Source organism: Anas platyrhynchos, chromosome 13 (assembly GCF_047663525.1).
Source record: "Anas platyrhynchos isolate ZD024472 breed Pekin duck chromosome 13, IASCAAS_PekinDuck_T2T, whole genome shotgun sequence".
Classification (NCBI taxonomy): Eukaryota; Metazoa; Chordata; class Aves; order Anseriformes; family Anatidae; genus Anas; species Anas platyrhynchos.
Genome location: NC_092599.1, coordinates 9,283,136 through 9,307,274, shown reverse-complemented (window position 1 = coordinate 9,307,274; position 24,139 = coordinate 9,283,136). Strand labels below are relative to the sequence as shown.

The window sequence follows — 24,139 nt, the reverse complement described above, 5'->3', positions numbered from 1 at the left end:
GAGGAGTGTGAAAACAAGAGCCCAATACAGACTTCTGTTTTCTTGTCACAGAGAAGGGTTTTCGTGCCAATGAGAATTTCTTCTGTGAGTCTGAAGTGCTATAATCATAGCATGTATTAATGTTCATTGGCAAAATAGAATGCTTTGTGTAAATACTCTTTATTTGGAGCTTGGTACCATATGGTAAAAGTCTCAAAGACTGGTACAAATTGAAAATGAAGGAGCTTTGAGTTATGACTTTCATCTAATACAAATACTTTATTTTCTTACAGCAGCTTTTTTTTTTTCCTTGCTATTGCCTGTTAGTCTGAGAGAAAGCATTAGTTAGAAACTGAGAAGGAAGCAGAGCCCAGAGAGCATCTTGACACCTTTTTTTGCTTTGTGTGGCTGAGCTTTATCCTTTGAATACTTCTTGAATCTATGTCACACAATTTCCAGTAACTTCTTGGTATTTATTTACTTCATAGCAAGTATTCCTACTTCAGAAACCGTAATCTCTTGTTTGGCCTCACGTTGTTTGCTCTTTTGTCCAAAAGTATCATAGTTCTTGCTGCTTACCAATCTATTCCTCGTTGTAGGTTAGTTACCAAAACCAAGTGTTGGGCTATAGATGTTGTTTGTCTCTCTAGCCATATTTTGGAGTAATTCATGAACTAGACAATGGAGTTAAAGTTCATCATTCAATAATCCTAAATCTTAACCCTTATACCCCTCCTCATTCCAGAACATAAGAGAGGACAGGCCCATCATTCCCCATCCAGCTTGGGATGTGCTACCAATGCCACCTTCACGTGGTTGTCTTGTGGAACAGCACAGGGTCACCTCCGCCCTTTGCTCTTACTCCTGCCATTTATCTTTGATTACTTGTGTAGAAATTATGGTGTAATGTGCAGCAGCTGAGTTGCACAAGAGCAGGGTGTTCAGGAGAGCAGCTTGGGGCAAGTCAGGCCATCTGCTGGGATCTGAGCTGCCAGGATCCTCACTGCTGGGTTAGATGCCTGCATGCACAGCTCTGGTCTCTGGCTTCCCAGCCCTCTCCCTGCAAGTTGTCAGGACACGGAGCCTGAAGCACAATGAGACAATGCGAGAGGGATGTGACTGGGGTGAAAAGCAAGGGCCAGACTGCAAGGTGGGGGTACAGGCGGAAGGCAAGTGGTGTGAGTGGCAGATTGTTGTGATTCATTCGGCCTCTGAAACAGGCGTTTGCTTGTTTCTCCATGGTTGGATGGTCTGACAGTGATAGTGTAAAACATTTTCATAAACCCTCTATCTGCAGTTAGTCATCTAAAAATGAAATATAACCTGACCAGGTATCACAAATGCTACAGCAATGTGGTCCATGTGTGTAACATTAATCGCATAAATATGAAGTTAGTAAGATCTGCTCCCAGTATTTTGTACCGTTTATGACCTAAAGAGCAAACAGCTTCACTGGGGACAAACAATAGAAATTGAGCCTGGGGAGCTCTGTTAATTGTTCTGTTTCCTTCAGTGCAAGATCACGTTTGAGTCATGTTTTGCATCCTTGCATACTGAGGCACTTCAGGCTTCTTTTAGAGGTGTCTCAGGTGACACAACCCACCTGCAGATAGAGGGATTTGATCACTTTTGGCATTTTTCACCCGTTCTGTTCTTCACACTGCACTTGCTTTCAAGGAATGACATGACTAGTGCAGGACTGACCTAGTCTGGCTACACAGCCACAGCGCTCTGCGGCAGGACCTCCTGGGCATACTCAAACATCTTCTCTCCTCAACTCAACAGGAGCATCGTCGATACCCCCAGCACCGCCACCGCCGCCCCTGCCACCAGCAGCTCCTCCTCCAAGTACAGAGGTGCCAATGCAGCCGAGCCCTCAGCCCGCCATCAGCGCAAGCCGAGGAGCTTTACTCAGCTCCATTCAAAACTTTCAGAAAGGAACTCTGAAGAAAACACAGACGTGTGACTACAGCGCTCCCAGGATCAGCTGAGGCTACCGGTTCCACCAGGATTGAATTCCCCTTCCCCTTCCTGTGCTGTCTCGGAACAAGCCCCTTCTGCGTGGCGACATTCACCAGCATAGAGCGGCTAACCACGCTGTAGCTCCATTTTACCCCTCTTTCAGCTTTCCTTGAGCAGCAGCACTACACTGTGGATTGCATTGCCATGCTAAATATTCTATTCTTTTATTTGGTTTTAAGAACTTTTTTCTCTAGCTACACTATCTGGGCTGTATGGCTGAATAAAAATCTGAAAATAGGAACGACCACAATCAAGGTGAATTGAAGCTTTTTTTTTTCTAGTTGTTTCCCCACTTTTCTTTCCAAATTACAGGAATCTAGTTTTAGTCTGCTGTAAGATTTTTTCAGTACTATTCATATAACTGTAACTCATCTCACTCTTCCTGCATCGAATCAGCAAGTTTTGTTTTAGGTAATCCAAAAAAGTAAAGCCAACCCACCAAACCAACCTTTGAAGTATACTGCACAGGTGAGGGAACTGGAGAATTAAATCTTATTCCCACCGTATTTGTTGGTGGAGTAAAAATGCTGTCTCAAACTTGTTTTAATGGACATCCTACCTGCAACTCTAAAGGAAAGTTTTTTTAAGTAAGGAAACAGGTGAAATGGGAGTTAAGAGGGCACCGGGATATTATTCATGATTTAGTTAAATGGGACTTTACTTCAAGTTAATTTTACAGCTTAAACTTTATTGAAAGATCCTTTTTGATTTGACTAAAACCTTAAATTGCACTTTAAAGGATTATAGATAATCCATTTTTTAAATTCAGATACATCAGTGTTTGTTACTATGCAGAGAATGTCTGTACAAAGTTTCATGTAACCTGTGATATTCAGTCATTTTTATTAAAATGGTAATGGAATTCCTCCTGCAGTGTGGTGGTGGATGTATTCTGATAGAACTTTGCTTGCAAGCCAGACTTCTAAAAACCCTAATAGCACTTCTGCTACCAGGAAATACCCTGAGAGGTATTCCTGGCTTGTAACTGAAATAGGACCTAAGCTCTTCTGTCTGCTTAAGAGAGGTAAGTATCCAGTTCAGTGGGAAGGCAGCTTCTCCTGACTATAGAGCAAGTCACGCTGCACAGACTGCTACAGGCACTGCTTACTCTGGTACTGGGACAGTAACAGAAGCTGCTGACCAAAAATTACCTGTCAGGAATAGCCCCTTAGCTAAACCCTGGTATGTGGTTGCAGTCTAGCAGCTTAAAAGCTACTACAACTCTTTCTGAGCTCTTCAGACACAACTACTACTTTTGAATAAATAGTTTATTACTCAACTCTGAATAAAATCTTTTTTTTTCCCCCACATATAAGAACTAGTGTTTGAGCATTCTATTGTTCGTCCCTCTGGCAAGTTAAAAAAAAAATAAACATAAAAGCAACAAATAGGAGCAAGTGTTTTATCACTGTACATGACAGCTAGTAAAGCAAATGTGACAGCTAATAAAGAATAAATAGATAGTATTTCCCCTTGCATACCAAAGAGGATGAGGATCTTTATTTAAGCTTGTGCGCAGAAGCTTTTCTGTGTGATGAAAGAGTACTCCTCAACCTGAGCACATTAGCTCTTAACCCATACCACAGGCCACTTCGTACAGATATAGTTGCACTTGCTGAAAGCAAGGCCTTGCTCAACTCCAGTTTGATTCTTCACCATCAAAAAGCCTTGCAATTAGCTCCTAGAGATATGCGGCATTCCAGGACTAAATTCAGGGCAAATTCCCCTTTTACTACTATTTTTCACTCATCCACCATCACAGTCAGTTAAACACAGGTAGTCCAATAATTACAAGCCAAGCAGAAATTGAAGTGTTGTTTTTCCTCCCTTTGAATTTTGAATACATGGAGATCCCAACCCACCTGTACAGCTGAAGTACAAGCTGACTAACAGACAAGCATTACCACATCATTGCTTTTATCAAGTGTGGCTTAGAGGGTAACCCTGTTACACGCAGCCATATAAATATTTCTGGTAGATCACTGTACTTGACTGTACAAAAGAATGTAGCTATACAAAGTTACGCATACAACTTGCCTTACACCATTAATACTTCTTAAAGCAGGACTTTAAAACATGTATTTACAACTCAGATATTCAAAGTTTTCTTCACTGCAAATATTATATCTTTCACTTGAGGTATGCAGTTATCTTCTAAAATTTTTGCATAAGGCATAGGAACGTCTGCACCGGTAACACGCACAGCTGGAGCATCCAAGTAGTTAAAGGCAGATCCTGAAACAGAAGACAGGTGTCAGGTTGACGCACACTATGGTTTTCCATCAATTTAGCATTTAAAGCCTAATATACTTTCAACAGTTTTCTTCCTGTAGTTCCAGAGATAGCTGTTCCTGCTTGTTTATCAGCATGCACTACAGTTTAGACAGAAAGTTACCATCCTGCTTCTCACTTAGGATAAGGTTTACACCAGAAAGCCAGCTGAATTGACCATATTAACACCACTAGAGCAAGACAGCTACACTTAAGCTCCAACTAAGTTTCTCTTCATCTGGCTTTATCATGAAGTCATCAGAATTTAGACTAGGAAATGAGATCAACTTGTATATCAAAAACCTCAGTACCTTCCATGATCCTGGCACAGATTTCAGCGCCTACTCCAAACTGCGGCCATCCTCCTTCTACAGTTACAAGGTGGTTTGTCTTGATAACGCTGGCTTCCACCGTTTCGATATCCATTGGTCTAATGGTGCGCAGATTTATCACCTGAAAAAGGCATTGAGTGAGTTTTGTTATGATCTAAGCTTGTCATTTACTGCTGTTTGGGTACACTGTCCTCTAGCACTTTGTTCTGTTCTGACTTCCATGATAAGACTTAAAAATTTCATTAACTTTATCCTGACAAAGGCTCTGCAGAACAGTTTCTGGTGGCTCCTGCGAAGTGTCAGACAGATGAGTCTTGCTATATATAGATACAACCATGCTGATAGGTAGCGTCATTGTTCTGCTTACACAGAGAGGCCAATCTTGAACATCTTTAGTAGTTCTGCCTTAAGTTTGTGATGAAAGAGTCAAATGCAGAAACACATAACACACATGCTTGGCTTGTTGACTGCTAAGGCACTTAAAATATAAGAAGGTTGTTGTTTACAAACTGACATTTTGCAGAGCCTGAACAAGGACCCTGTCTACCTTTTTGCCGTAAGTCCAGGGAAAGGGAGAAGCAACAGAAACCCCACACACCTCGCATTCTACACCTTCTTTGGCCAGTACAGCAGCTGCTTCCAAACAGTGTCCAACAGGTCTTGAGTGTGACACTAACGTAACATGAGTTCCTAGAAAAAAAAAGTGTTAAAAAAGCAAATAAAGACTTAAAGCTTTTCTCTAAGACCTAGATTCTTTTCAAGGTAGCATTAGTAGTCTCTTGTAATTTAAGTCCCTTTCATTTAGTTGAAATGTGAAGTATTCCACACCCATACTTAACATGGAGAGTGGTAGTAGGACTATATGAAGACACAAACTTTATCTTTTAATTCAGAGATCAGATATTTAATAGCTTTTACGTTTTCCCTTTTGAGCTTTTGTATCATTCAGTGGTAAATTACGAACAAAGAGGCTGAAATGCTACAGTGATCTTATCCATTTTTGAAAAAATAATTAAAGGTGAAGAAAAAAAGGTTTCCTTGCACATCACCTACACTATCCCTATAATAAAGAACAAATCTTTTAGTAAGCTGCTGTTTGAAATAAGGTGCAGAGAATCAGGTAATTTTTCTTTATACAAGGAACAGAACAATTAAGTATACTACAGTACAAATAACACGGATATTTGAAATACTTTCTTATGTCCCATGACCAGAGTCTCTCTCAACAGCTGAATTTTAAAAACAAAACAACAAAAAAACAACAGTCCCCAGGCAGTTCACTTAGTAAGGATACACAGAACATGTTCTTGGCTTACCTTCCCTTTCTATTTTGGATTTTCCAATTGGAACAACAAAATCCTTTGACTGTGCCTGTTCAGACATTTCAAAGGGAACACCATACAGCAGTTCGTTTTCCAGCATCACAACTAGAACAAAACACATTTGGATTAACTCGTACTTCTAGAAGAGGACTGTGCTTGTGAGGAACTGTATTGCAGCAGACTAGCTCAAGATAGAGACTCTATCCAGACAACAGAAACTTCAGTATATTTGCAAAAGCAATAGCAACAATAATAGTATCACAGTCTACTCATCACTACTGAATCATTTTTAAAGTTGTCTAAAAGTTTAATCTTACATGTGATAAGGTATTTAGCTTTTGGCATATGACAGCAATAGATATTTACACAAGATTTAAAGAGCTTTGTATGTTTCCTCCTTAAAAAACAAACAGAAACTGACAGAATATATGAGCTGGGAAGCATATACTGATGAAGGTAACTGCCTTACATAGCATTTGTTTTTAAAAAGGTAGACTGTAAAATTTAAGCCTGTATACTCCACTTCACAAACTAGATCAAAGAGAGTGGGAAAGGTCACGATGAATAACTATTTCTGTAGAATTTCTAGTTTCAGAAAAGTTTTAGATTTTACACATGTACTTGTGAGAAATAAAAAACAAAAGTTGCCCTACTTTTCGTTAATGAGATTCTGAATTTATCATCTGAAAAGTGCACATGGTCAGACACTGTATATGTAGGAACTCCTCCTGACTCATCTCCCTCATTTTTAACGCCTTTACCATAGGTCCATAAACACAGCTTCTAAGCTTCCAGATCAGTACCGAACTACCATTAAGGGTAGAACTGGCAACAGCACAAAGAGGCTACTGCTAGCAAGCCAAATAAGCATTAGGAAAAAATTAAGTATCAGCATCAATACACCTGAAGTGCTTTTAGGTTCAACAATATATATTTTAAATGATGCAGGAGGGGAAAACAGACATTCTTTTCAGCACTGACTGTGACATAGCACCGTGAGCTGTGTTCACCTGGATTATCATCCCGGATTGCTGCTTTCAGCAGACCTTTGGCATCTTCTGAGCTCCAAGGACTAACAACTTTGAGTCCTGGGCAGTGCCCGTACCACGCCGCGAAGCACTGCGAGTGCTGTGCAGCCACCCCAGCGGACGCCCCGTTGGGGCCTCGGAAGACGATGGGCACGGGGATGGACCCTGCGGACATGTAGCACGTCTTGGCTGCCGAGTTGATGACCTGATCGATGGCTTGCATGGAGAAGTTGAACGTCATGAACTCGCACACCGGCCTCAACCCTGCCTGTTGAAGTGTCAGATGAGAGGTTGGTAAGCTAACAAAAAGCGGTTTGTTTCAGGGTGTAATTAAGAAGGAACGTGAGGGTACAGACCATGGCAGCACCGACGGCGATCCCCGTGAAGCCCATCTGCAAAGAAACAAACGGAGAATAAGCACGGGGGGCGCTGAGCCGACCTCCTAGGTGCAAAAGGGGCGAAGCCGTACCTCAGATATCGGCGTGTCGATGATCCTCTTGTCCCCGTACTTCTTCCACAGCCCCCTGGAGATCTGCGGGGCAGCAAAACGCCGTCAGCCCCCGTGGTTGCCCCCCCCCCCCCACCCCCCGTCCCGGTAACGGCGCCCCCTCACCTTGTAGGCACCGTCGTACTGGGCCACCTCCTCCCCCAGCAGGAAGACGCGCTCGTCCCTCTCCAGCTCCTCATCCAGCGCCTGGTTCAGGGCGTCCCTCACCGTCACCTGAGGGGCGACACCGAGCTCGTCCCGCTGCCGGAGCGCCGGGACGCCCCCTGTCCAGCCCTACCCAGCCTTACCCAGCCCTACCCAGCCCAGCGGCTCTCCCTCGGGGGATTGCTTCCCCTTTTTACCTGGATGGCGGCGGCGGCGGAGAGGCGGAGGCCGCGGCGGGGCTGCGGGAGGCGGCAGCCGAGGGGCGCCAGGAGCCGCAGCGCCCGGCCCGCCGCCATCTTGGCCGTGTCCTCTGAGGGGCGGCGGGAGCAGCGCGGCCCCGCGCCCGGCTCTCGCGAGACTTCGCCTCGCAGTGACGCCGCCGGGTGAAGGGAGGCGGCGCCCCGCCCTCACCCGACCGGAGGGGGCGGGGCAAGGGGCGGGGCTTAGCGAAGCCACGCCCCCTCCCTCCCGCCGCCCCGGTCCGCTCCCCCCCCCCCCAGCCCCCGCCCCCGCCGCCGCCGCCGCCGGGCCCTGCGCGGAGCCGGGAGCTGCGCCCGTGAGTGCGGGGCCGGGCCGCGCCGCGGAGCCCTGGGGGGGGCCGGGGGGGCTCGGGGCCGGGTCCCGGTGCAGGCGGAGGGCGGTGGGTGCCCGCTCGGGGCCGGGGCAGCCCCGGGGAGCGAGGGGTTGGGGGGGGAACGGGAGGTACCGGGGGGGGTCCCGCAGCCCCTCGGGGGGCAGCCCCGGGCCGCTGGGGGCTGCGGGCGGAGCGCGGCGCTCCCGGCACCGGCTGTGCTGAATCACGGCCCCCGGGGGGGTGCAGCCGCTGTGAGCTGCCCCGGTGCAGCCCCGCACCCCCCCCCCCCCCCCCGGTGCTCGTGGGTGGCCGCGGGGTGGGACCGGGGTCCCGAGGGGCTCGGGGCTCACGGTGGGGATATTTGGGGGGGGGGGGGCAGCGCCGGTGGTTGTCTCCATCACTTAGGGAGAAGGCTGAGCACCGAGCTACGGAGCTAACGGAGAGCGGGGGGCTGCAAAACCCCACGGCATCCCCGTGCCTTGGCGTGGGGAGGGGGCGGGATGCCCCCCCGGTGAAGGCAGGCGCTGTGTGAGCAGATTTGCCAGCCCCCAGCCTTAGGAACCTGCTGCCGCCGTGCCCAGGGCAGCTCGGGGCTGGATCAGCCTGGCTCTGTGCTGCCGGCAGCTCCTGGGCTGCAGCCCAGTTTGTGGTGGTTCAGGTGGGTGGCTGATAGCGATTTGCTATCAAAACTTGCCTTCGGATTTTTAAGAGAGGCTCAGGAATAGAGGGGTTGTCCGTTGACAGCGTGCTGGGAGCAGGAGTTGCGTTTTCTCGTCTTTGGGGATCCAAATGTCAGGAGGAGAAATTCTGTGATTCTGTGAGCTGAGAGCTCACCAAGTGGGCGAGTAGCTGGAGATACCACGTGTATTTACCCGTATAAACACACGGCTGGCTTTGCACAGTGCCTGTCAACTTCATGTTGATCCTGAAACCCGCAGAACCTACTGAGGTTAAACAGTTTATGTAGACGTTGAACAGTTTGTGTTGTAATTTTGCTACCAAACTGTCCATTAAAGATCAATACTCCAAGCAAATCCTTCAGTTCATTTCTTGGAGAAAACTAGCTGAAAAGCATTCGGAGCAGCTCAAGTGGCACATGCCTCTCGACTTTGACCTGCTAGGTGCGTTTCTCCTCCTCGGTGTAGCTGCGCATGATGGTAAAATGCTCTGACTTTCTCCAGGTGCAGCACACAGCCTGTGGCCTTGACCAAGTGTGATTGATGACCATGATCCTAGCAGTTAAAACACTTCCCAGTGCTGCTGGCATTCCCCGGGTCCATCCCGGACGTGTGCGTGTCTGTTCGCAGATGCAGACGTTCAGCTGCCTCTCATTTGCTTTCTCTGAATCTCAGCTTGCAAAATGGTTGCACGTTAGTAGCTCTGTGCCTGGGAGAAGCCCTGCTGAAGTTAATGGGACTACCTGTTGCAGTAATGTTGCTAGTAAATAGCCTTGTAATCCTCTGAGTCATAAAATATTAAACAAGAGTGAGCGTTTTATGAACGCAGGTATCCAATTTGGTGCATGTACTATAAAATGATGACTTGGGTGCTTTTCTTCGAAGGTACTTGCCTCTCATTGCTAATTTTTAGCTCTGGATGTGCTTGGTGCTGGGCTATGACAGCTCCGATGACCCTGGTAATGCTGCGTGTCTTCTCCGCACTCGCAGAAAAAGCTTACTGAAGGCATGACAGTAGGTTGACACGATCGATGCGCTCCTGCTCTCACCAAAGCGCAATGCCTTTAAACGGTGTCAGCAGTTTGTCTGGCTGAGGTTCATCCCACACCAGTATTTCTGGCAGTTATTAAAGGCAGGCTGTCCTGGGCTGCATCAGTGTGGTGATGTGGTTTGTGAGTCCTTATCTCAGGTGGTACCTGAACAGCACTATTTTTGCCTGTGAAGTTGTTTGGAAATGCAGAGCTCCCAGGCTGGTGCGGGGAGCAGCGGGTAGCTGTGGTCAGGCTCAAGCATTTTAGGATGGCCATCCCTTTGTGCTGTGCGTTTTGCTCCACCGTGAGCTCTGCCAGGTGGGTCTGTGCGTGCCTGGCTATTCTCGATCCTTACACAAAGGTCAGTGGGACTTCTTGTTGCCATTTCTGTGTTGAGAGCTGGGTTTGTTTCAGCTAATTGCTCTCGTAACTTACTTACTGTGGTGCTGCGTAGCAATACTGTGATCAAAGATCAGTTCATGATCAGAAAGTTGCCGTCATACAGGCAGTTGGATCTGTTTCTTTCACTGAACAGTCATTGATGGAAAAAAAGTCTTGATTCATCTGTACTTGGGACTCAGTGAAGTTCCTGGCTGGCTGAATTATTTCAGCTTCAAGTGAGTGCTCTTCTTGAAAATGAAATACCTAGGCCAGTCTCTCTCCTATGATTTTAATGCATCTTCATGCTATACTAGTGTTGTACATGGCCAGGGGAACACCTATAAGTACGCATTCCTTAAAGAAGGGAAAAAAAACCCAAACCAGAAACCAGAATGTGAAAGGCCTGGGCTATTGATAAAAGCTAAGGAGCTGTACTTGAGTGACAATTCAAAATAGAGAAAACCTGAATGACTTCAAAAAAATAATTACAGACATTGGCAAAAGAGCTCGCATTCCAGGTTTATCTACTGGTGGGGGTGTGTGATTTAGTTTACTTTCTTGAGGCATGCTCCATCGCTAATTTGTAAAAATGGGATCCTGGTACGACTCGTTCCGTACCTTAATTCCTTAGTCTTCTGTTGTCTGACCTCATGATTTTCATGCAGTGGTTTTGTGTTTTCATCTCTTGATAAACCTCAAGTGTAGCTGAGGCAGTGCCCGTGCTGCTGCCCCCCAGGCCTGGCCGGTGGAGAGCGCTGCGGGCAGGGCAGCGGAGCCCGGAGCAGGCCGCACCGTGTTGTTCTGTGGAGAATGGCAAAACTTGCCTCATTTCTAGGAATGAGAAGGGCCAAGGCTGGGAATTAACCGTGAACTGTTCATTTTTTGAGAACGTAGGGCCCTGTCTCAGCTAAACCCTCCAGCTGCTTTTAGCTGTGTCCGTGCGCTGAAGTTTGCTGGTACCGGGGATGGGAGCAGAAGCCTCGGTAGCTGTGTTGTCTTTAAGATGTAAAAATAAACAAAACTGCGAAGCTGCACCCTACTTAAAGCAGGCTGACCTAAATTTTCAGCAGTTCTAGCAGAGACGCAGATTCTGGGTAGGGAATAGAGGCTTACTGACAGCTGGCTTCTCTACCCGGGTGTCCCTTGGTGTGGTCAGCAGGCCACCTTTGGAAAGCCTCCGCTGGTGCCTGGGCTCATTCACGGCCCCTGCCTTGAGTCAGAAGCCGGGCTGTGGGTTTTTCTTGCCGTGCTTGTGTGGAGAGAGTCCCCTTGTTATGCAAGTCAGAGGTTCAGCATCTTCTGGGAAGTTACAACGTGAACCACTTCTCAAATTGCTTTCGTTGGAGCGTAGTTGAAAGCATGTTTGATGTCCTCTAGCTCGTCCCTAAAGAGATTTCTTTCGAGAGCGTGTGTCTGTGCAGTCCATTCGTGCGCTTTCTTTGTAGATTAATGTTCCTGCTATCAATTGCAGTTCTCTGCTATTGAATTATTAATTCTGCAGTGAGATTTTTTTTTTTTCCTGCTGTTCATTCTTTCATGCTTGATTTATTCTTCTGCACAGTTTGAAACTGGAGCACGGGAATTTTGACTGGCGTTCATGGATCGCATGCATGACCCCAACGGCGAATAAACAAACTTTTTTAATTGGGAAAAGGACACTTGTCTTTCAAAGTGCTCAGTTTTCCAGGTGAAAAGTAGGCCGTTTGTAAATGTAAATTATCCTCAGAGGCACGTTGCGTGTTGTTTAACGAATCTGGGATGGTCAGAACAGCCAGCAGAGTGGCTCCCCGTGTGCTCTGGAGGCAGTGCTGTGGTAGTGTGGAGGGAGACGCAGGGAAAAGCTCGTTTGCAGATTCTGCTTCTAATGTGGCTTTGTAGCTGAATGCTCTCCTGGCAGAGAGCCTGCCTTTGATTAGAAAGCATTCCCCTTGGTTGTTCTTGTAGATACTTAGTCTGCCATGTTTTGTTGTTTGTTTTGTGTTTTTGTGTGTGCTTTCTCCTGCAGGGAGATAATAGGAGGTGAGCTGCGGATCCTTTCGACAACCTTCTGTTAAACTTGGAGTACCACGGTTCAAGCAATTGAACAGATGGATAATGGAGACTGGGGATATATGGTAAGTGATTCCGTGTAGATGTGTGCGCTGTGACTGGGCTTTCAAGATCTTGAGGTAGGAATCCTTGCAGATCTGTCTTCCGTAGATCCAGAGTTTCAGTTATGTGAGAAGAAGAACTGAGTGTTAGAGGATCTAACTGGAGTGCTTCCCCTCACGTGCTGTTTGTGGGGAGCGCTCCTGTTCTATTTCCTAGCAAAAATCAGTGAGTTCTTGACTGAGCATTAAGCTTGCTGTTGCCATTTTCCTAACACACAAAACATGAAAATAGTTTGTGCTTCTTGCATATACTTTTAAGGACTTCATCATGTTATTTGTAAGGAAAATATTTTTCCTTTAAATCCTGTCCTAAACCAGACAAATGCATCTTATTTTTCTCCTCTTCTCATTCTCTAAACATTCTGCTGCCATGCATATGTCTCTTTTTCTCTGGCTGGCCTCAGTCCTGATTGTTAGGGTTGGTGGCCAGATGGGATTTATGTTCCTTTCTCTCTTGCTTCCTCATGTGCTATCTGGAAGCTGATGCAGACTGGCTTGGTGCTCTGCCCCCTCTTCTATGCAGCATGCTCATTTTCAAATAATCGTTTCTTTTGAGAGTTAAAAGCTGGAAGATTTTTGTTTGCTTGTTTTAATGATGCCTCTTAAACCAATGCATCGATTACTTTGATTGTGAGCTCTTGGTCTTGTGCCTAAACTTGCACTGTCTTCCTCTTTTGAGGAAGAAAAAGAGGCTTAAGACTAGTTCAGCTCATTGTTGTTGTTGTTGTTCCTCTTGAAAGAGTGACAGATTTTGAAAGTAAGGAGAACTGACGGACCTCATTCAGATTAACTTGTTCTTCAGGAAATGTCTCTATTTTCATTTCCCCATCTGTAAAATAGGAGAAAAAACTTGTCCAAATGCAATTCTTAATTCTGTGACAGTACCTCAGTTGTTAAGATTTCTAAAGCATTCTGGAAATGTGCTTTCTGAATGTGAAGTGTGATCCTGTCTAGTTGCCAGCTGTGCCTTGCTGCTGGGTGGCTTGGATTTGCTCAGGTTTGAAGACCGCTTAAAGGCTCCAAATGGGAGGAAGCGAGATTCTTCCTGGAGCCTGCAGTTCTCAAACAGCATTTGCCGTGTGTGTTGGTGAGGTGATTGAATCTTCTCGCCGTGGCTTGATAAACTTTGCAATTTCTCTTTTTCTAGATGACTGATCCAGTCACGCTAAATGTGGGTGGACACATGTATACGACATCCCTCACCACTCTAACGAGATATCCCGACTCGATGCTTGGGGCCATGTTCAGGGGAGACTTCCCCACCGCCAGGGACTCTCAGGGCAATTACTTCATTGACAGGGATGGACCACTTTTCCGTTACGTTCTTAACTTTTTAAGGACCTCAGAGCTAACTTTGCCACTGGACTTCAAGGAGTTTGACCTGCTTCGGAAGGAGGCGGACTTCTATCAGATCGAACCGCTCATTCAGTGTCTCAATGACCCCAAGCCTCTGTATCCTGTGGATACCTTCGAGGAGGTGGTGGAGCTGTCCAGCACCCGCAAGCTGTCCAAGTACTCCAACCCGGTGGCTGTCATCATCACGCAGCTCACTATCACCACAAAAGTCCATTCCTTACTGGAGGGCATTTCAAACCACTTCACCAAGTGGAATAAGCATATGATGGACACCAGGGACTGCCAGGTTTCCTTCACTTTCGGGCCTTGTGACTACCACCAAGAAGTGTCGCTCCGAGTCCATCTGATGGAGTACATCACAAAGCAAGGCTTCACGATCAGGAATACCAGGGTTCATCATATGAGCGAGCGTGCCAACGAAAACACAGTGGAGCATAACTGGACTTTCTGTAGACTGGCACGGAAAACAGATGACTGATTCTGACTCCGCAGGAGCCACTTCAGTGATTAGCAACTTAATTGAACAGTAAACCCAAGAGAGCCTGGATTTTGACTAAAGCAACAATGTGGTCTTTTTTTATACGAGTATTTATTGTTTATCATTAAGGACTGGAGGAGTTTCATTCTCTAGCAGCTCTGTCCTTTTGTCCTGTCCAAAAAAAAATGCATGTGCCTGTTCAGTCAAGACACCTTTTTGTTTGAAAGAGGGAGTCTGAAGAATTAGTACAATAGGGTATTTTGTGTCATTAACACAATTCTCTGACGCAACTTAAAGTGCTAAAATTACCTCTGTTTAAACGGTTTCTAATCCATCTAATGCTACACCACTGGGAGCAAGAAACAAACAGAATTTAAGAGGCAGATGGGGAAAAGCTGCTATCATGTAGACTAATTTAGTTTTTAAATCAATAAACAGTATTGTAATATTCTGCAAAAACAAATCCCACCCTTTAAAAGTACTTGATAAGTACAGTTTCTTACAGTTATGACAACTGTTTCTTTCTATGCATATAAATCAAGCAACCAAATATTATCTGTAGCCATGGAAATATGATTAGAAATATTTATATTGGATTCTGAGTGCAAAATGTCCCTGTGGTAGAATTCTTATTTTTAATGCCTGGTGCAATATTACTCCCAAGTGTAATGCCTGCCAGTAAGAAGCTAATAAAAATGTGAAATACAGAATACTATTTTGTATTTTGTTTGTCTTCTAGAACTGTAGTGCTTTATAAAACCCCCAAAGCATGTTATTCGGTGCTTCAGAGTAGCACAGATACTCTGGTAGGGCTCCATTCTCCTCCATGACTGACATACTTTCTTCCTTCTTATCTTGATCAGTTGATCCAGCTGTCCTCATTACAGAAAAAAATCTTATGTTTGGAAAACTATGCACTTTGACCAACATAAAGATGGCAAGTATTTGTACGGACCACAGGGATGGGGACAGAGGGAACGCAGAGACTGAATACTTGCAGCTACTAGCCAGTGTTATCCAGTTCCAGTGATTTATCTAATAGCTGTGGATATCATATATATATATGATTCTGTTATTTTAACTGAAGTACTGTTTCTGATGCTGTTTGATTCAAGGCACTCTGTTTCTGTGGTCTTTCCTAATCTCACATAGCCATTTATGCTTCTCTTGGGCACTTTGTCACCATTATTTGTAGAATTTCTGGTTACGCTCTAACAAATGCCATTGGGAGTAGAGTTGATGTTTGGTTTGACTGAATGGATCACATTCTCCTGTGACATTCTTGTCACAATTGTTTATTACCACAACTGCTTTCATTTCTGGGCTGTGTGGACCATAGCTCTTTGGGGATCTAAAATGGGGGTCTGGAGTTTTGTGGCTGTTGCTGGCTCGTGAAGCCTGGAGCCTTGCATCCCAGCTCTCAATCAGGCTTGTCTCAGCGTGTATTCCTCTGTCATATTTTGTCTCCCCTCTTCATACATTGTAGGGATTTTGACTTTTGTAGTAAGTGATAGTAAGAGCGTTGTTCTTCCAGAGGTGGAAAAGAAAAGCTGAGCTGATGAAGCTCAGGAAAAAGTTGTTTCCTGCCTGCAACATATGCTAAGAAATATCTGTGCTAGCTGTCGCTGAACTATAATCACAAGGTGTTCTTTGCAAAACTTCATTTACTAGCAAGTTAATGATGGGCCCAGAACAACCTGGCTTTTCATAATTATGAAGTCTCATAGCTAGAGAAGTGGTATTCCAAATAATACACTTTATTGGAGTCCAAGATTTATCAAAAGACAGTATGAGCAGCTCTATTAATGGGAAAGTAAATTCTGCAGATAGAAGTTGATATCGGCTTTGTCTGGATCTTCATTAGCAAGAAATACTTAACTGCTGAGCAAGTTAAAAGCTTTTTTCATTGTTGAAACAAGTGCATTTTCTAGCGTGCTTCCTGATATAAAAGAGTAAGTTGTTCCTAGAAACCAAGGACCATAATTTTACATTCCTTAGGGTTTTCACTAAAGGTTGCTGGTATTTTTTTTCTCTGAAGATACTATACAGTTAAAACAAACTGAGGCTGAGCTCATCGTCTTTTTTTTTTCCTTAATCTGCATGTAGTAGATTTAAAAAAAGAGTAAGACAAATGGTTCAGTTTCTGATACTATCTGAACGTTTCAATTAGAAAACAGCAAAAACAATGCTATTTCTGACTAGACTGCTTCATAAAAGTGGGTACCACTCACAGTTGTTTGGCTTCTGTCTGATTAAATGCAAATGGCTGGCTAAGAATCATGTTTCATACTTGTAGCAATTGCAAATAAGCAACTGATGATTTATCTCTGATTAGCTAATATTGATGCTTCAGAAATGAACTGCTGCACAAAGAGTGGGAAGAATGGCGTGCCCTTCATTTGGATCACGGTCTTCATAATTTCGATAGCTTGTTGTGAAGAAGTGGCCGCAAATACTTTTCATAGGCTGGGCTTATCTGTTTGGAAAGAGAATGCAGCAGTGGATTAATAGCAGTAAAGGAAAAATAATTATAACCTCTTCCTGCTTCTTAAGACTGATCTCTGAAATGCAGAAATTGGACTATATATATATATATATATATGTATATTAAAAAGCTACTTCAGTTATGTGCAGGATCTTTCCCCATCAAGTGCTCTGTCCTTCATAACCAGTACACAGTACTTCTCATACCAAATGGGACAGCATACTATTTAACTTCAAAAAATGTGCTTGAACTTGAATGTTTGCTATAGGCAAGTTTTCTGTTCAGCTGTAGACTTTCAAAGGGATTGCTGATTACCACAGTAAACGTTTCACTTAAGGCAAAATGAGTTTTCAAATAGCAATAGCCATTTGCATCATGCAGGATTTTACATTTCTCCACAATATGGATGAATGAAGAAGTGAAAGTAAAATGCTAAAGATGAAGGGTAAAATTGCCTTGCTTAACATTTATAGTCTTTTTGGTTAAACACATTATTAAAAAAATTAAGTATTGCACCTGTAGAAGTACCAGTGAACGGAAAATACCCTGCAGTTAGATAGCATTGTGCCATAATATTAACTATGTAAACAGACTGTAGTTTTAGCTTATGTAGTACAACGTTACGTCAGTGTCATAACCTTAAAAACAAAAACCACACTGGTAGCATGACAGTCCAGCTCCCTTGTACAAGTTCTAGTACTTTATGTGCTGTAATTCATCACCAGATTGTAGTTGCCCCTCTAGCCCACGAGCTATTGCATGTCTGAGCTAAGACCGTAGGTGGCATAATTGGAATATCGCAGTTCACTGTTCAGAGCGAGATACTGAGGATTAAGAAGTCTTGTGCCATTTAACTTTTATCTGTATAGCTTTGATTAAAAGAAAAGCAAATAATTTCTGCTCTGCCTAATAGAGAATTTGCTAGGCTGTAATCCAGCAGCTGTACCTGCTGGTTGGTGGGTGACTTCTGAGCCCACTCGTAAAGCCGTTGGTAAATGTTTCCATCATAACTGCCGAGTGCAGAATTCAAGCTCTTGTCTGTGAAGTCAAAAGCATCCACTAGTGGAACAGCATCCTTCCTAAGGAGTAGAGGAAAGGCATTTGTATTAGTCAAGTAGGTATTGCTTTGTAAGGGAGAAAAATAAACTTTAAAGTCGGTTGTCCACGTTCCTTGGTCTAAAATGCTTGTGGTGGTTTTCCTTTTGCCTAGACTATAGGGAAAATGCTGCTTGTTTTGATTCCTCAGAGGCATGTTCTATTAAAGCCCTGAGATAAGTCTTAAGCTAATCGCCACTGCAATTCTGTCATTAATTCTGAAAACACTTGCTGTTTGTCTCAGTTCTGTTCAACTCTTGGTTATGGTGTATTCTTGCTTCTCTCCAGGTGACTTACGTAGGACCTTACACACAGTAGCAACTCACTTCTTCTGCACCAGATGTTAATCTGCTCTTAACAACACTGAGCAGTGAAAGGTCAGCCCTTTGTGAAAAAGCCTATGTGAGCATTGTGGTAAATAAAACCTTAGCATACTTCGGAAGTCACCTAGTAATAAATAGTGTCAAGCGGATGCATCTGATCTGGATGTAGTCAGAATTGTTTGGGTACCAGTTACAAGTCACCAATGGCAACAGGCTGTATTAGCTGCAGCTTAAGCAGATTTTGCACTGTGTGATCGGTTCCTGTAGCTGCTTCCTGCCAGTGCTGTTTTGACTACATATTTTCTTCCTTTCGCTCTGCTGCAAATGGTATATTCAGGATTTCTTGATTTATAACTCACAATTTCATTTTACAGGACTTTAATTTAGTGATTGCAGGGGAGCTGGACCCTTAGATTTGTTTTGCTGTGAAAATGAGCTCTGTGTAGATGTTTCAGTGAATTTCTAATGCTGCCAGGCAATGAAAATAAAAACTGGGTGAGGTGAATTTATTCTGGAAATGTTGCCATAGGTACAGCAGTACCATTTTATATTTATTGCAGGGACAAACTGAATGGCTGTGCAACTCCTCCTGGGCTAGAGTGGCTCACCGAATGACACCCAGGAGGTCCAGGTATGATGCTGTGATCATGTCCATTTGAGCTCCAGATATGTATCCATCATGCAGAAAGAGTCCTGCGTTTGAGAAGATACCATGTAATGCAAACAGATCACAGAGATGTTTCATAATCTTCTGGATGCCAGCCTTGTTCTCAAGTTTTTCCACAGTCTCTACAAAGTTTTTCACAGTGATGTAGTGGCAGTGAGCCTGGAAAACAAATACAATCAACAGTGAATGCACCTCTAAACACTTCTAAGTAGGCCAAGTGACTCAAACATTCTTGCAAAGAATATAAAACCTTTTCATTTCCCTGGCACTTTACCAGTCTGTATTCTTTGTCTGCTGATTGACTAGGCCTTTTGCATTCATGCCTTACTGCTACAGTAGAGGAGAGAAATGGGGGGTGTATACAGTCAGCACTGGTATTTGTAAACTCGAAAACTGCTTCAGCAATCTTGGTGGTACCTCACATATTTGTGATGAATACTCCAAAGAGTTTGTTTGATGGAAACCCATTGGAATGTGCTTGTGTTAATTTCTAGCAAGTGAATGTTGGTTATATACAGCAGGAGAAAAAACTCCCATTGGGTTCAGTGGCTATACAGCTTCAGCTTGGAAAACATCCCTTTCTGTTGGAAGAACATCCAAACTTACCTCTTGTTTTTGTTATTTCAATTAAACTAATAATTTCAGGGTGAGACACCAGTGGAGTGTCTGCTAACTTGCGGAAATACCAGCTCAGCACAGCTGAGCTCCAGAGTAAGTGAAACAGGATGACTCCACCTGTTTGAGGGGGTGATTCTTGTTATGTTGACATTCCTCTGGGTGGTTAGTGATGTTGGTATCTGTGTGGTTTCACTCCTCTGTTGTACAGTTCTCCTCCCAGCTGTGGGTGTATGCAAGGCACACCTGTGTTGCAGCTCCTCCTAACAGCATGGTCAAGCAGTGTAGAGGTCAGTGTGGACTGCAGAACCTGCCTGAGAAACTGGGTGTCTACTCAAGCAATTAAACTGCGTGGAGTCTGCAGCAAAGCTCTAACTGGTGTCTGAGCCACCCGGCTGAGAGCTGGCAGGCAGTTGTTCATATGGCAGTAGTGTGGGTGAGGCTCCAGAGAAGGTGTGGAATAAGTAGTAAATACAGAAGTGCCCCAAGAATACAGCAGGCTGTTGAGGTTTTAAAGCTATGGGGAAGATAAGGTTTTCGGGCAACTCTTACTCTCCCCGAAGATATCTGAGAAGCCCTGGGGGCCTGGATCCTGTTTTCTGAGGAGCCTAGCAGCACAGTTATCACTTAAAATATAACAGCTAGGCCTCTGGGTATGTTAAGCTCTTTGGAAACTGTTTCCTTCTGTCTAGCCTTGTGCCTAGGTTCTCCTCCTTCTCCAGCAGAGAGCCAGATTCCCCTTCTGAAATGTGGTCTCTCTTTCCCTTCATTCCAGAGACTCTGGCCACCAATTTGAGCAAGTAGAGGAGGAAATGTCTCGTTAATGTTTGTGCACAGGGAGCACTGGACAGAAAGTCTTTCCTAGAGGTAATCTCTGAATAGGAATGTTTCATTTCAGTTTCATTCCACTAAAATGTATTTACATTTAAACATTATTGGGAAAGTAATTTTAAAAATGTTGCTTTGATTAAAGGAGCTCTCCTCTTATTGTTGAGGCAATTACACAGTTATTCTGCTCTTTTGGGGTGACACACAGCAGACAGGTAACCACAGATAATGCTACTGCGGAGAGCCAGTCATACAAGATCACTTACTCAGTGAGTTCTTGTTTTGCAAGATTAAGTAACTGCACTTATTAGTATGAGAGGATCAATGCTTCTAATAGTTTTGGAATAATTTCACCTTCACTAAGAAAGAGTTTGGCTCATCAGGGACTGAATACAAAGTGGCTGTTCCCTTGGGCTATTTCCTACTATGCGAGCATCCAGATGATACTGCTATGTTTAAGTATGTGTAGGGTTCCTCTTTCCCTGCAAGGGGCTTCTTGCAAAGTCCATTTCAATTTGGGTTGGTCCTGGCTGAACCACAGATTACAGCAAGATGTTTTTCATTAAAAATTGAATGAAGCTAAAGTAAGCCACAGATCTGTTTCACAATATTCCTTTCCTTAGTGAAGGAAGGAAGGAAGGAAGACCTTCATAATTGTAGACAAATTGCATGTAACCACATTAAAAAAGAATTTTGCTTCCTGGAGATACTGAAGTATCAGTGATTTTGGCTTTCATTTATATTTAGGTCCCTTTTACCCTCTTGCTTTCTTTTCTGCTTAGTTCTATATTAACCACTTGCTTGGGGGAACTAATGCTGATTCTATTTCAGCTGAAGGAGTGCAGATTGCCTATCCAACCCATGTGAACTGGGAGTTGTTTTTAGGCCTCTAATTTGTCTTTGCTGATTTAATTTCTTTCATCAGTAATTAACACTGCATTATCACAACTTTTCATTTTTTCCCCCTGCATTTACCTTTCCTTGTGAGAGCAGCAGATGTAAGAAATAACACACGTTTCACCCTTGTGGTAACTCTACCATCTTTCAGTAGGGTGGCTTTGGGGAGGCTTTCATCTGAAAGCCATTAACAATGAATTCTTATTAAAAGCTGAACATAAATTGGAGATGGTGTGCTCTCATTACAGGTCATGGGAGGTCTGATTCTGCTACTGGTGGCAGCAAAACTGTGTGTTTTGTCTTCCTTTTGCTTCTATCCCCGCTAGTCTTTTTCCACCTGGCCTATGCAAATTTTTGTTCATAGTAGGAATTCGTTTCTGCTGTGCAGACCACAAGGGTGGCATGGTCTTTGTGGTGTCCCTTATGTGCTAACAGAAAATAAAAAAAAATGAGACTTTTAGGCTAATTGTGCTGTTTCTATTTCATATTGTATCATAATGATGAATGTCAACTAAGCACATAAATGTTGCTAACCTTTGCAGCCTGTACCAGCTGTACTGTGCACTGGTTCCAAGCTTCATGCTTTTTGACTCCTGATTGAATCAAGTCCTGTAGCTTAGCTGCTGTGCTGCTTAAGAGTCTGGAAAATTAAAAAACAAAACAAAACAAAAAACACAACAGCATATTACTTGTATATAAATATAGCAGCCCACATGTGCTCATTTCATATTCAGACTTGTGCATGATCAAATGTCAAAATGGCATTTCAACATTTGAATTGAGAGAAGTTTGATTATGCAAAATCTGCACCCAGACCAGCCAGGTACTAAAGGATTTCTGCTTTTACCTTCCATTATAGCTTACTGGGGTTCTTCTGAGTTTTTCTTAAGTTGCGTTTAAGGACAGCTTGCAAAACAAAATAAAGCAATGACAATATTAGATTATGTTGTCTCTGCTTTTCTAAATGGGGATCCAAATCCTGCTCCCATTTACAGCAAAGCTTTCAGAGGATGGCTGTGTTTTTATACCAGTTTGAATGACAGTGGGATCGCTTATCTGTTTACTTGACTTTCAAAGATGACACCTGTATGACCCATAATACTAATGAGACCATGTGCGATACCATTCTGAACTGAATAGTTGAATGAGTAGTTGAAAGGCTACAGAATGAATGATAGGCTTTGTGTTTGCTGTGGTATTAATTGAACACAAATGCCATTTTTTCAGGTACGTGACATTTTAACTTGCTGTATAGGACTGCACAAGGTCCAATTGCCTAAAGGTGTTACTGGATGACAACTCAGTGATGTGGTCTGGGATTTACTTGAGTGGTGTCATCAGCTTTGTACAGAATCAACTCTCTAATATAGTTTTTATGTAGCACATGGCTAAGAAACTTTTGATGTTCTGAACATGAAAGTTTCATATTAAACATTTGACATGGCTGTTAAACCTGTCTGAGGGGTTAAGGCTTCATTTTCTTTTTCAGGAGCAGATGGTGCCAATTCTTGTGGAATTCGTTATTCTGCCTCCCTTTAAATCAACGAAGAAGCTGAGCTCTTAACACATTTCTGCTGTCAAACAGAGAAACTTTCTCTCCCGTCCTCTGTACTGACCTGATTGCTGTGTGTTGGTAGGCCTCCACATAAATGTCTGGATTGAGAAAATCCAACTTGTTCTTGGCTGGACACTTCCCAGGTTTCACTGCAGCCAGATAAGTGACAGATTGTGGAACAGGCTGGCCAGCACTAGCTGCTGCGAAGCACTTAACCAGGAACCTGGGAAGAACATAAAAAATCAGAACAGTCCACTGTCATGATCTCCATACACCACATGGACATGCAAAAAGTAGAATGGGGCTTCCCTGGACTGGGTGAGAAACAGAGAAGTGTGACCTATCCCATCAGTGGTCCAAAAGGGACTGAACAAAGGGATTGAACCAGAGATGTCCTTTAGTTTTGCATAGTACTTGTAGTCTGATCTGTGATGGGTCTCAGGGGTAGCCTGTTCACTATATTTAATGTTACAGCAAATCTATAGTCATGCTTTTATTTATTTTTTTAAGGAAGGAACTTCCTGTGGCTATTAGCAGCCTCAGCAGCATGAGTATACCCCTTCCCTGGAAGTGTCCAAGGCCAGATTGGATGGGGCTTTGAGCAACCTGATTAAGTGGGAGATGCCCATGGCAGGGGGGTTGGGATGAGATGATCTTTAAAATCCCTTCTAACCCAAACCATTCTACGATTAGATATTGTCAGATATTGATATTGATATTGTCATCTTTGCAATCTGAGACTCATTACTGGGAGCCTTAATGGTGGCTTGAACACTCAGTCACATAGTAACAGACATGAGGTCCTTTCCTAGTGTTAAACATGCATCCAAAGAGCATTCCCCACTCCCCTATTTTTTTGGCACCTCAGCTATGACCCGGAGTGACTATGTCTGGCCATGGAAGGTTACAGCATTTTTCACCTGACCTTGCTATTGATCCTGTGAGAAAAAGCAGTAATGAGTGCAGAAGTGTATGCATGCAAGCACAGAGCTATGTGGTAGCAGCTTTGTCTGTGAGAAGTGTACTGGCTTTCTCCTTCTAGTAAAAAAGCACGTTATTAAAAGTTCAAGCAGATGTGGTTTCTTTCTCTTCTGTTTCATCTGCTCTGGATAATCATCAGTCTGGTGTTCTTGGAAGCATGACTCATCTAAAATCAGTATCCAACAACTTTGCCTTCTCTGCATCAAACTCACTTTACCAATATCATGTTCTATCTGTTGCTTAAAAAATGAAACTACAAAGCTTTTATAGCAATGCTTTTGCTGCGCTACTAGACTAAGAGGAAAATGAGGTTATGCAGAACAGCACCTGCATATGTCCCCAAACCAAAAATAGAAGAGAGAATCCAATTCCCACACACCTCCATGCCTACTAGACAGAAAACATGAATAGTTATGGCCTGAGTTGTATTTTTAGAGGAT

The 24,139-nt window shown here is 43.8% G+C and overlaps 4 protein-coding genes and 1 long non-coding RNA gene across 11 annotated transcripts in view; 3 read left to right on the top strand and 2 right to left on the bottom strand.

Annotated features, from left to right (window-relative positions):
- Positions 1-2,867, top strand: part of PXK (PX domain containing serine/threonine kinase like) — a 36,651-nt gene extending 33,784 nt beyond the window's left edge. For 3 of the 7 annotated variants that reach the window (XM_027468036.3, XM_072044215.1, XM_072044223.1), the window contains one exon: positions 1,765-2,867. In XM_027468036.3, the coding sequence (XP_027323837.2) occupies positions 1,765-1,970 (206 nt within the window). In that variant the 3' untranslated portion in view covers positions 1,971-2,867. The remainder of the gene's footprint in view (positions 1-1,764) is intronic. The other 4 variants (XM_072044222.1, XM_072044219.1, XM_072044218.1 and 1 more) reach the window with 2 other exon arrangements.
- Positions 2,669-7,973, bottom strand: PDHB (pyruvate dehydrogenase E1 subunit beta). Its single transcript, XM_027468037.3, has 9 exons — positions 7,804-7,973; positions 7,568-7,675; positions 7,424-7,486; positions 7,311-7,346; positions 6,937-7,222; positions 5,921-6,031; positions 5,203-5,294; positions 4,584-4,725; positions 2,669-4,236 (listed from the first exon to the last, which is right to left on the bottom strand). The coding sequence occupies exons 1-9, from the start codon at positions 7,900-7,902 to the stop codon at positions 4,091-4,093; spliced, it is 1,083 nt and encodes a 360-aa protein (XP_027323838.1). The 5' UTR covers positions 7,903-7,973; the 3' UTR covers positions 2,669-4,090.
- Positions 7,974-8,085: 112 nt separating this feature from the next.
- KCTD6 (potassium channel tetramerization domain containing 6) lies at positions 8,086-14,963 on the top strand. Its single transcript, XM_027468038.3, has 3 exons — positions 8,086-8,162; positions 12,275-12,383; positions 13,567-14,963. Exons 2-3 carry the CDS (start codon positions 12,357-12,359, stop codon positions 14,251-14,253), a joined length of 714 nt encoding a protein of 237 aa, XP_027323839.1. The 5' UTR covers positions 8,086-8,162; positions 12,275-12,356; the 3' UTR covers positions 14,254-14,963.
- A 1,026-nt stretch (positions 14,964-15,989) lies between these two features.
- The window catches only part of ACOX2 (acyl-CoA oxidase 2), an 18,255-nt gene continuing 10,105 nt past the window's right edge, over positions 15,990-24,139 (bottom strand). Inside the window, exons 11-15 of the mRNA XM_038186011.2 lie at positions 22,780-22,941; positions 21,698-21,803; positions 18,765-18,982; positions 17,685-17,817; positions 15,990-16,729 (exon numbers count right to left, since the gene is read on the bottom strand). Coding sequence (XP_038041939.2) covers positions 16,667-16,729; positions 17,685-17,817; positions 18,765-18,982; positions 21,698-21,803; positions 22,780-22,941 — 682 coding nt within the window. The 3' untranslated portion in view covers positions 15,990-16,666. The remainder of the gene's footprint in view (positions 16,730-17,684; positions 17,818-18,764; positions 18,983-21,697; positions 21,804-22,779; positions 22,942-24,139) is intronic.
- On the top strand, positions 19,590-23,713 carry LOC140003554 (uncharacterized). Its single transcript, XR_011812434.1, has 2 exons — positions 19,590-20,305; positions 22,653-23,713. It is a non-coding gene; the product is annotated as an uncharacterized lncRNA (long non-coding RNA).